Genomic DNA, 12,879 nt, shown 5'->3' on the forward strand with positions numbered 1-12,879 from the left:
CGTAGATGTCCGCAGCCTTGCGTTTTCAAAATGCATTCTTTCTGGTTTTAACTTGTAAAACTTGGCTTTGGTAAAGTGGGGCCAGATGTTGAAATATCTCTGAGATAGGCATATGGTCATTTGATCTGAACATACTGGTTTCTCTTCTGGGAGAACTTGATGTGCCACACAAATATGTGGTGGTTTTCAGTCAATAGAATTGATAATGAGAGAAAAAAACACATGAGTTGAAAATCATCCCTAATCATGTTGGAGATTGCTGCAAACTGGAGAATTGGAGGTATTATCAATAATAGAGAAGTTACAGATACAACACCTATTTCCTTGAGTCATAAGTCAAACAGGAAATGGCCCAATATTCTCACACCCTTCTTAGAGAGGACAGACCAGGGAGTATCCAAGAGGCTTAGTGTTCCCTGGGCATGTGGGTAAGCAGAAGTATGGGCCTTCTATGGGAAGATGGAGGATAACACAAACCAGACACAGAGCATCATGTGACCGTCAGGTCTCATGAAGAAAAGCACAGAGGCACATTACCAATCTTCATATGTGCCCAGTGAGGAAAAGGGCTTCAGCCGGCCAAGGCATTAGCTCCAGAAGTGATCAATGCACAAGGAGAGATGGAAGGTAGTGTGAACACGAGGCAAATCCAGGAACCAGTGGTTCAACTTTCATTGTCTTTTCTACACTGGGTGTGGCCAGCTTTAGAAGATAGGTCCCCGGTTCTTCCTCCCAGCCCCATGCTCCCAGAAATAAGACTCAGACTTACAATATATTTACAAATACTTTGGCTGTATAGTAAGGCTCTTTTCTGACTAGATCATAATTTAAGATAACCCATTTATTTTCCTCTACATTCTGCCACATGGCTAGTTACCTATGCTTAGGTACCACACATCTGTGTCTTCAAGTCTTCCCTGATGGATCTTTCCCCACCTGTCTCTATCCCAGAATTCTTTCTGGCTCTCAGATGTCCCACCTTCTATTTCCTGCCTAAGCCATAGGCCATAGGCGTTTTAATTGACAGGTGATGCATTCATACACAAGACACTCTCTCTGTAAGAGCTTGGATGCAAAGCAGACATATCTGGGATAAAGGTACATCATAAACAATGGGACACAATTATATTTTATCCTGTCAGCTGTTGAAAACCCCTGCAATAGACAGTTAACTGTGACTGAAATCTATGGCCACTGGTAATACAGCAGCTGCTTGTCATTGTACAGTTATGCTAATCAGTTGAACTAGGGGAACAGCAAAGGTGTAAAGGCCCCGTTGTAGTGAGCTTAAGTCCCCTTCACCAGCTGTCCTACCTTAGAGGGACTAGCTTCACCGTACTTTACAGTTTGTCATCTACACAAATGATGGCCGTGCTCAATCTACCTCCTTAGATCACTGTGAGTTGATATGCACAAGGGACTCAAAGTGACAGTAGGTGCTTATGAAAAATGACGATCCAATCAACATTTCCTAGGCATTAGAACGAGTAAGGTAGGAAACTATTTCAGATCATGACGAATACTTTTCCACGTTGAATTCTGGAACCGAGGGGAAATTAATACAGAAAGAATTTATGATAAGGTAATACTTTCTTCTATCACAGTTAGAGAAATGAAATAAAAATGCTTATTCATGCCACTTGTGATTCAGATCCCGAACCTCCCCAGCCTCTTGCTTTGTGTGCTAACGTATGCTCATTGGCTCTTCTGTGCTCCACTTCCTGCATGCATAGGCTGAGGGGGGGCACTTTTACTTAGAAGGACTAACCATAAAGATTAACTAAGGAACTTTATGCCAACATATAAGCAAGGGTCGGTATGCAGTAGTTTAATTGATGTTATTTTTATCCCAACAATGGCCCATATTGCTTTTTAATATAAAAACTCTCTCCTCAAGTGATGATCCTATTTTATGCATAGTAGGTTTTTAAAACATAAGCATAATTTTAGTCTGACTCTACACTCTTCTTTTCTCACAAGGCAAGAAGTCTGGGGGAATCAGGGTACTATATCCTCAATGATGCTGGACTCCACTCTAGATGGACGAGGCCCCAAATATCCCTACCCATGTGGCATCAAACCTGTTGCTGTTGATTATACAGACTCTTCTCACTAATGTCCATTGGGGGCTACTGTAAGCTGAGCTTGGGTCTCTAGGTACTCATATGAATTTCTGTCAAGTCCTGCAGAGCTCAAATCAGAAGTTAATTCCAGATCATGTCTTGCCATTGTCTTTCTGACATTTTGTTGATATCAGCATATTTTCTGTCTTAATTGGCTTGGGTCTTGTCTTAGTCAGGGTTTCTATTCCTGCACAAACATCATGACCAAGAAGCAAGTTGGGGAGGAAAGGGTTTATTCAGCTTGCACTTCCCACATTGCTGTTCATCACCAAAGGAAGTCAGGACTGGAACTCAAGCAGGTCAGGGAGCAGGAGCTGATGCAGAGGCCATGGAGGGATGTTACTTATTGGCTTGCTTCCCCTGGCTTGCTCAGCTTGCTTTCTTATGAAACCCAGAACTACCAGTCCAAGGATGGCACCACCCACAATGGGCCGGGCCCTCCCCCCTTGATCACTAATTGAGAAAATGCCTTACATATGAATCTTATGGAGGCATTTCCTGAAGAGAGGCTCCTTTCCCTGTGATAACTCCAGCTTGTGTCAAGGTGACACACAAAACCAGCCAGTACAGGCCTCCATAAGAAATTACTATTGATTGGTAGTTGAAACAATAGAAATTCATTTCTTACAGTTCTGAAAGCTGAGAGGCCTAAGACTGAGGTGCAGGCCCATTGAGTGTCCAGTGAAGGTTCTAAGACTGAGGTGCAGGCCCATTGGGTGTCCAGTGAAGGTTCTAAGACTGAGGTGCAGGCCCATTGGGTGTCCAGTGAAGGTTCTAAGACTGAGGTGCAGGCCCACTGGGTGTCCAGTGGAGGTTCTTTTGCCTTCTCCCTTTTTGTCACGTGGTTCTTCTCAGAGGTTAAGGTAATGGACAGAGACAGAGCTCTCTTGTAAGGTCTTCAATCTCACTGGATTAGGATTCTACTTTTGATGACCTCATTTAACCTAAGCTATCTCCTAAAAGTCCTGTTTCTAAATATCGTCATTAAAACACCATCTTATGTGAGAGTCTAAGGAAAAACGAATCAGACCATTGCTTGCCCATCTGTAAATATCAAAATTGTCTACATTCTCAGAATACTGATCCGAACCAACCACATCCTAATTGTAAAAACCAAAGATGTCAAATGAGAACTGAGTGAAAACCACAGTGGTTCTCCTGAAAGTGAAACCAGGATAAAGATGGGCCAGTTAGATCTCCACGGCCACTGATGCCAGGCCTAGAGCCGACTTATTAACACCTTTCACTTTCCAGTCTTACAAGCACAGATATCCAGAGCTAGACATAACTTAACACATCCTTAGAGCTAAACGAGAAAGATGCAGGAGGCCTCACGGACTCACGTGATGGCTCATCTCAAGGCAGTGGGAATGGACCTGCTTTGTAGTTCACCACCTTGATAGGAGATGCATCTACTTCTAAGATTAGCTGTAGCCCTTGCAAACATTCTAATGATGTGACATTTATGACCTTGACATGTGAAATTCTCCAATGAGATGAGAAAAATGTTTTAAACAGTGTATTTTCATTTTAAAACTAATATATAGAAAAAAAGAGGTAGTGATGGGAGTGGACATGAAAGTTTAGCCAATTTCAATAACTGCAAATGCATTCGATTTAATTGTGGGGACTGAAATTAGAGAAAACATTCTTCGCTTATAAAGTGAGTGACTACTTTTTATTTTCAAGGTTGTAGTTATAGGTAATGTTCGGTGTCGGAGAAAACCTAATATGGTTTGAGGGTCAAGTAAATAAGATATAGATGTGCAGTTTAATTAATACAGTATTATGTATTAATAATTTAATATTTAATTGTATTAATTGTAATTAATACAATGTAATTAAATGCAGTTACAAGTATAATTAAGTATAATTACAAAATTAATTAATTAGTAAAATGTAAATATATTAATAATGTAATAATAAAGTATACGGGTTCATTATTATTATTTTTGAGATCATAATATAACTACATAATTTTTCTCTTCCATTTCCTACCTCCAGACCCTGCTATATAACTTTCTGTGTTCTTTTTCAAGTGCCAGATACTCAATAGTTACCAGCACAGATAATATTAGTTTTAGTTAAAGTTAAAGGCCAGGGTTACTATCGAGATGGTCAGCATGAAGGTGTGAGGACAGAGAAGGAGATATGGAGAGGGGTAAGTAGCAGGGGTCTATGCAGATGAGGGGGTAGAAGTATTTCGAGAGCAGGTTTGAGAGCTGCACAAGCTCGAGGAAGACAAAATCCCAGCACATAGGAGGAGAAGTGGGCAGAGACTCCCAGCCCTAGCCAGGAAGCTCTTCACAAACTCGAGCAGCTGAGAGAAGAAAAATCAGTTTTCTTCAGTGGAGTGATATCAGGCTTAGCAGACATACTCCAGGTGGCTCGTCGGCGTTGGCCAGCACAAATCAGACGCCATGATTTTCAGAATATTCTTTTGTTTTCATTTTTTAAGAGAGAGAGAAAGAATATGAAATTGGGTGGGAAGAGAGGGAGGGTGGTGTGTGAGTTGGGGGATGAAAACACATATGATAAAAAGTGAACTGTAGCAAATTATTAAAGAATAAAAACTTTAAAAAGATGAACAGCTATAGCTGTCTCGTATGAGGCTATGTCAGTGCCTGGCAAATACAGAAGTGGATGCTCACAGTCAGCTATTGGATGGAACACAGGGCCCCCAATGGAGGAGCTAGAGAAAGTACCCAAGGAGCTGAAGGGGTCTGCAACCCTATAGGTGGAACAACAATATGAACTAACCAGTACCCCCAGAGCTCATGTCTCTAGCTGCATATGTAGCAGAAGATGGCCTAGTCGGCCATCAGTGGAAAGAGAGGCCCATTGGTCTTGCAAACTTTATATGCCCCAGTACAGGGGAACGCCAGGGCCAAGAAGTGGGAGTGGGTGGGTAGGGGAGCAGGGCAGGTGGAGGGTATAGGGAACTTTTGGGATAGCATTTGAAATGTAAATAAAGAAAGTATCTAATAAAGTAAAAAAATAAATAAAAAGATGATCAGCATAAACATACTTATAAAGAGAGAACTAAAAACAGAAAATATGAATAAGGAAATCAATTAATTAGCAAGAAAAATGTGATCCTTATAAAATCACTACCAGAAAGCTGAGTTATCATCTGACAGGACTTCTCTCCCTCTGGTTGGCTAACCACCACCTGCGAACCTGGGCCCTTATCTTTATTTGTCAATATTAGCTCTAGTGGGAGGAAGGGGAAACTAGGCTCGCAACGCTAAACTTTTATTAATTTATTTGTATAGCATTTATGTATGCTGGCCTGTAAGACAGTCAGTTGCATAGGTTATTGGCTAATGGACAAAGTTTCTTTTTTAATTGCATTAGAATAATTGGGGCAAAGTTTGTAGGAGTTAAAGCATGTACGACAGGTTGATTGGTTAGGAGTTGGTCTGGAGTTTCAACTGTGTGACTATAATATATCAGGTACTTTACCTTAACAAAGGTTTGGACTTAGAAGACTTTTGAGGTCTTTGAGGCAGGAGAGACTCCATGTCTCCTCAGAGGCTCCATGTACTCCTTATTCTTTTAACAAGCCCTTTGACCTTGTTTCTACCAAAAACTTGATGAGAAAGCACTCACTGGAGGTCCTTGCATATGGTTGCTTGAGGGTCCCAGGTATACAGTTCAACCATGCATATATGAAAGCAATGACAGTTCAAGGCCACTGGGTTTTGGAGAACTCAGACAGTTCTTTGTTAGAATATGGAGAGTCAGAAACATCTAGAAAGCCCTCCAAGGCCCACTATGTCTGGTATGTAACTGGGACTGCTCTTAATATATCTATCTAATAATACATCTTTGATTTTTTTGAGGCATATATATGTATATGTGTGTGTGTGTGTGTGTGTAACCTTGAGAGACAAGAGTTTTCCTTACACTAAAGTAAAATGTGTTTCACATTTTATGTGTTGGCCATGGTCCAAATTAAATAATCTGGAAAAGCCATTAAAAGGAATTTAAGAATTTAAATACTGTTTCCTGCTGTTTCTTTTTTCTGGGTAAGCCTTACTAGCTAAAATAATTTTTTTATAGTTTACTTGAGTTTTAAAATATTAATTAGTATGTACTATCATTGTTTAACTTCACATTTGGTCAAATGTTCTACTATTGTCTGTCTTTACAAACGCCTCTCTTCCTCAGAAGTCCTGAGTGCATATTGGATGGTTGGAGAGTTATGCCTTTCTTTCTTGGTCCAAGATAAAGTGCAAGCATCAAATGCAGGAGTATATTAAGGGTGTCTTATCTTTAAACCATAGGAAATATTCCACGTGATTTCAATTAAATCCTGGGGAATGTCTTTTACCACCTGGCAGAGGTCTCTTCTTGTCGTACCGCTATGAATGGACTGTGATTCTTACCAGTCTTATCCTGCTGTGCCGCACTTCAGAATGTAACAGTCTGGGTCCTGATGAACTATTCCGGCAGCCATGAAACTGGGGTTTGTGGAATTATCATTTTATTGTGTCTTTGTATTCTAATGTTCTTTCTTTCCCCCCTCCCTTTTCTACAGGTATGTGGTACACTGATCTTGGGACTGGCCATATGGGTGAGAGTAAGCAAAGACGGAAAAGAGGTAAATATAGATACACAAAGCAGCTCTTATCACCATCATGAGAAGCAAAGGCGACAATAATGACAGAAAGTAAATGTCCTATAACATTTTTCTTAAATGCCTCTCTTATGTGTGATGTTACATGGGTTTCTACTTTAGAAAGTCAAAGTTACTTATTCTGTGCCTTGCATGGCACAGTCCTTCTGGAGAGCTGAGAGGGGCGTGCTACTGAAGCATCTATGCATATTAAGGGAAAACCATTTCTCTGGCCTGGGTAGAGATCTACCATTACAAGCTACCCAAGAACGAGTTAGTCAACCCAATTGGGCCAGGCAAATCACTTGGCCAAGGGGCCAGTCCTCTGGAAGGCTGATTTACCCTAAGCCATTTAAAAAACACGGGAGGAATTATTATCCTCAACGAGATAATGTATTTTGCCTTTGCAGAATTCCAGTTCTCTGTGTAGTCAATAATGGATTATGGGAGCACAGATGGGTTAAGCCTGCTTGCTCTTCTGAGTCCTTTATCTGTACCATCCAGTGCAGTCCTGACAGGATGTCTATTCTAATGCCCCCCCCCCAGCCTCCCCCCCACTGCCCCAATATGGCTGCTTGTCTGATCCATATGGCTGAACATGTTGGCTCAAATCAAATAGCATGGCTTTCTCTCTTCCACTTAGCCATCTTTCTCTTCCAGGAAGATGCCAATATTTATAGCTTAGTTTTGCCTGTAAGCTCAAGTAAACTTATCCTTGAGGTTTCTTCTGAGCCCATTCTTAAACTGTTTTACCACTGAGACTAAGAACCCTGAGCAATGACCCCAATGTCCCTGGTAACATGCGTCATCCATCCCAGGTGAGGCTTTCTCCCAAATTCTCGTATCATTATTCTCAAACTAGAAAGACTTCAACACAGGGAGATGTGGGACAGGGTTTATGTAGAATCTTGCCTCCTTCACTACTAAAGGCCAGCCTAACGAACAGTTTGGAGACACGGAACACCTTTCCTCTCCACCAAGAGCAACTTCTCTAGCACATTCTGACTATCATATAGCTAATTCCAGAGTGGTTGGTCCAAAATGGATAGAGATGAGATGTTTTCTGGGAGACGAATGTGACTCCAGATTTCAAGGACAGCACAGTTCAGAGACAGGTGGCATTTACCTCTTGCAACTGGAACTTGAGACAACCATTTCAACCTGAGACTGTCACTCACACTTGGGTGACTCACTCACACTAGAGTGACTCACTCACATTAGTGTGACCCGGATACTGTTCAGCTTCTTGAACATGCAAACAGTTAACAAGATCCATCTGCTCCCATTACATACCTTTTCACCCCAGGAACAAAGCTTTTATCGACATGTCCCCAGGTTTGAAAGTTTGGTTTGTAGGCACAATTCCAGCCCCAGCCTTTGGATTTAATCGCATACTATTTCTATTCCATGTTCCAAACGCAGGAGGAGGAAGAAAGCAAAGGGTGTGGGCGGGTTGTTGATCCAGATTTATCCAAAATAACACCACGCTGGCTTCATTTCTTGATGCTCTTACTTTTGCTCTCTTCTCCCCTCTCGGTTCAGAGAGCCCCCTGCTCCGTGCTTTACTGTTCTCAGTTCCTGCAGAGAAGTTTGCTCAGGGTTGTGAAGGCAGACCCTTGTCCATCAGGTCTCTATTGTTAGAGCCTTTTCAAAGGTTTGGCTCCAAACGTTTTCCTCCCTGAAGAAGAATTCTGATTCCTGTCGAATGTCACAATGATACTACTAAGCCAGAAGTGCAGACAACGCTTTAAAAAGATTTAAACAAGTTGTATCATAGTGAGACCAGATGCCTTTGGACACGGCTTAGTGAAAAGAGGATTAAAAGCAAACTAAGCTGGTTTGTATGCTTTTTAAAATATGTGTAGATTTTTCATAAATGTACCCCATTTTTCCTTTCCTCTCTCTCTTCCTCCTCCTCTTCCTTCTCTTCCCTCTTTCCCTCTCTTTCTCTCTATCCCAAGAGAGTCCAGAGCCACTCCAAGGCAGTGAGGCATTTCCTCATTCTGTACTTTACCCAGTGAGTAAACTAGGAGAGGCTGGGTGGAGCAGGTTGTCTTGCCTCCCAGTTCATCAGACTTCCATTTATTATTTATACTGATAAACATGGCTCTAAATGCTTGATGGCCACAGGATCTGGTGTCTGAGAGGAGGAAGAGGGTTTTGAAGGAGCATACAATCTGCCTGACTTTGAGGCTCATAATTAAAAACAAAGACTAACAGCCAACCACTATTTTGAGAGTACTTTAGACTCTTGAAGATATATCCACAGCCTGAATTTTATATCATTATTTGATTTGTGGTCAACATTTTCTTTCTCCCCAGTGTTTCTGTTAAGCAAACGTGGTGTTTAGTCTGTTAAGAGACAACACACATTGAATGGATTAAAAGAGCTGTTGCCCTTGAGAGAATGTGAGTCCACATCTGGGAGTGAAATGGACAGAACAGGCAGGCGAGGCAGCACCACCTTCAGTTACATTTAGATCTTTGTGCTATCAGCTTCTTACCCAGAACAAAAGTCAGTCCTAGGACAACACCAACCAGCCTGGCTCACAGGAAGTCAGCTTGATTCGTGTTTATCTGCAATGAGTGGGCAAAAGTCAACACTGAGTGAAGAGTTGAATTTTATTACCGGGAAAATAGAATGAGTCGTTTTACAAGGGCTAACATGAACACAAGCACATACAAGAATGACAGGGAAGTGACATCTCTTTCTGCTAACAAGCCTTGGGAGGACGATAAATTCAATAGCTCCCAAGGCCAAAAACATGGGCATCACCCTCATCTTAGGATATCTCTTTGAATCCAAAGAAGATCCCAGTTAGCATCCTCATCTTTCAGACTCACTGGGCCTCCTTTAGGATTTCTCCCCTTTTCTTAAGAAACACGCAGACTCTGTTTCTATGAGGCAGCTTTGGTAACGTTGCTGGGTTCCAGCTGTAACAAACACTGGGCTCAGATTTCTAGTTCACTCTTCAACAACAATAGGCGTTTGTTGGGCAGCACTTGCAATGGTGACTGCTACTAGGTCAGCATGCGGCTTTTTTTTCTGTCTGGTTCCTGGCAGTGGGTGACCCAGTTGGGTTAGCCTCACCCCAGCCCTTACTACTGCCTACATGGGTACCAGCTGCACTAATCCAGGTGCTTATGAAAACAGTCCATGAATGACCACTGTGTCTGGGCTTTCTCTCCTGAGTTCTAATAACCTTACTAGAGTCTTCTACCTGTTTAGATGTCATAGCATGATCTGGAGATCATACAGAAGAGGTTTCCTGGCACATCTATTTTGTCTTTGATTATATATATATAATCAATCCTTTGTGAATCTCATACATTCATACAAGGTATTTTCGATTATATTCATCCCTCACTCTTCCTGGCCATCTTCTCACCCCTCTCAAAACTTGTCTTTACTTTTGCTGTTGTAATAACCCACCAAGCCCAATGAGTGTTGCCCATGTACGCATGGATGAGGGGCCATCCACAAGAGCACAGAAGTCTATCTACCCCAATCCTCCCTACTGAGAAGTCTGGCTCCAGTCTTAATGATGAACCAAACAAAAATCTCTCCCTCCAAATGAAAGACAAAATAGAACACAAGCAAGCTTTAAATTTGTTAACCTAAAGCATTATGTGTACGCAAATACTTTTAAAGCAAAGGAGGCCTTAGAAGTCACAGAGATGGCCTGTTTCCCCCTTATAAACTAAAAATGGGCTCAAAGGCTCAGATAGCTTACTTTTCTTGGGTTCACAAACTTGTTACATATTGGGACCCTGAGTCCCAATGGGTCATTCCATTTAAGCCTCCATAATTTAAGTACAGTCCTCTTAGTGACCTTTGAGTAAATGTCTCCTAGGGGTTATGAATGGATACTAAAAGCCTTCAAAACAGAAGGACCACTAGTGGCGCTGCTTGCTTTTGCGTTGACTGTTAAAGGAAGAGACCCACGAGTGCTTTGGTAGAGTATGGAAAACAGTTTTGAGTTTCCTTAGCCCAGTACTTGGATGCTGCAGGTAGCCTATGGACTGTACACAGCATACAGCATGCAGCATACAGCATGCAGCATACAGCATACACGTGTAACACTGGCACAGAATCTCCATCTTTAACTGTGATTGACTACTGTCAATCACACGAAGGAATGCACATGTCAGTGTGTGAAGGAAAATGAGTGGTCTATGGTCTGGGGCTCTCTGAGGTTTATGTATAAGAGTATACTTGGGTTGCATGTGGAAGACCTGAATTACACCAGATGTAATTCTACTGCCCACTCACTGTTAATAGTCCTAAGATATTCCCTGAAATATCCCATAATTTGACAGTCAGGTAAAACTAAAGTTTCTGCGTTCGGTCCTTCTGAAAAGGAGAAGACAAGATTTGATGGGCACTTGCAGGAAGTGGGCTTATTGCATCCTTAACCAAGATGTGAGAGCCCCTTCCCAGTGCGCCTTTCAGCCACTTCCTGTCTTCTGTCCTATTCTGCTCAAAGGCAAATCACCTTGGTTTTGATCACCACAGCTTTGCCTGGTCTTCAGCTCCATGTGAATGGAGCTTACAACATTTGCTCCTTTAAAGACAAATTGCCTCTTTTAAAGGCATACAGCTTCTTCAGCCCCACATGATTCTGAACTTCATTCATGCTGTAACCAGCACGGACTTGAAGAACTTAAGATGTTTTCAAGTCAAAATAATTAGGATATCATAAAACAAAGACTTTATAATGCTACTCTAGGTATAAAATATACAATGTGTGAACCAAAGAGCCCATTTAAAAAACAGGGGCGGGCTGGAGAGATGGCTCAGTGGTTAAGAGCACCGGCTGCTCTTCTGAAGGCCCTGAGTTCAAATCCCAGCAACCACATGGTGGCTCACAACCATCAGTAATGATAACTGAATCTCTTCTGGGGTGTCTGAAGACAGCTACAGTGTACTTACATAGAATAAATAAATAAATCTAAAAAAAAAAGGGACTAAAAGCATCTTTTCTTCTAAACTGTTAGAAACAACTTTAAAGGGCCATTATTGTTCCTCCATCCAACATCTACCATTTCACTCTAGGACAATTCAAGGCTGGAAACAGGACTCAGGAGGTGCCACCATTTCAATAAAATGTGAGCTGTGCCAGGACAGAGACTCTTTTTTTTTTTTTTACTTTTTTACTTTTAGATCACAAAAGTTTCTCAGGGTCTCAGACCAGGGCCTGACACCCAGTGGGGACTCAAGGGGTATTTGGAAAATGAGTAAAATAAACATCAAGGGAAGAAATCTATACACCAAGTCTTTTCTTTTCTTTTTTCTAGATCATCACGTCCGGAGACACTAGCACGAACCCCTTCATTGCTGTGAATATCTTGATTGCAGTTGGGTCTATCATCATGGTTCTGGGTTTCCTGGGATGCTGTGGAGCTGTGAAAGAAAGCCGGTGCATGCTTCTCTTGGTAGGCAACCCAACCCTTCAGACCCCCAAGGGGTTATCTGTGATGTCACAAGACTTGTCCTTGCCAAGCTTAATGAAACCCTAACTTATTTTAGAGAATTTGTTTATGGAAGATACTATGGCATAGGTTTTGGATTACATCAGTATACATTAAAATATCATTATGTCCTGTTTATATTAATTAATGTTGGAAGTTAATATGGCTGCCTTTTCCCAAACAATCACACAGAAACCTGTTAATATTTCAGAGCCTTAGCTGGTCAGACCCTGAACTAACTCATCTAAGTTAACCCAGCCTACTACCTCATCCAGCCACACGGATAGCTATACTTTGCAAGCCAGTTACCAGAACATCTCTTCCCATGTCTCCGGACAAAAGGTCTTTCCTCCTTCTCCTTCCCAGAGTCCCTTTTTCCCTTCCAGGAAGTCCTGCCTTCTACTTCCTGCCCAGCTAATTGGTCATCAGATATTCATTAAAGCCAATCAGGGAATGCCTTAGGTAGCTGAGGAAGGACAGAGAGACAGCTTCACACAGCATATGCCAACCTATCGGCTTAAATCTGAGTTTGCTCTAAACTTTAGAGTCTAAAAGAAGACACATTTTTGGTGGAATTTTTAGGGTCACTTATATATACTATCATATCATCTGCAAAAAGTGATATTTTGACTTCATCTTTTCCAATTTGTATCCCTTTGATCT

At 41.6% G+C, this 12,879-nt stretch overlaps 1 protein-coding gene and 1 long non-coding RNA gene across 4 annotated transcripts in view; one reads left to right on the forward strand and one right to left on the reverse strand.

Annotated features, from left to right (window-relative positions):
* The window catches only part of LOC110303709, a 66,843-nt gene that overhangs the window by 18,977 nt on the left and 34,987 nt on the right, over positions 1–12,879 (reverse strand). The gene's annotated exons all lie outside the window — the stretch shown is intronic.
* Tspan8 (tetraspanin 8) overlaps positions 1–12,879 on the forward strand; it is a 31,804-nt gene that overhangs the window by 4,053 nt on the left and 14,872 nt on the right. For all 3 annotated transcript variants that reach the window (XM_021174903.2, XM_029482306.1, XM_021174904.2), the window contains 2 exons: positions 6,667–6,729; positions 12,043–12,180. In XM_021174903.2, coding sequence (XP_021030562.1) covers positions 6,667–6,729; positions 12,043–12,180 — 201 coding nt within the window. The remainder of the gene's footprint in view (positions 1–6,666; positions 6,730–12,042; positions 12,181–12,879) is intronic.

This window comes from Mus caroli, chromosome 10 (assembly GCF_900094665.2).
Source record: "Mus caroli chromosome 10, CAROLI_EIJ_v1.1, whole genome shotgun sequence".
In the NCBI taxonomy this organism is placed as follows: domain Eukaryota; kingdom Metazoa; phylum Chordata; class Mammalia; order Rodentia; family Muridae; genus Mus; species Mus caroli.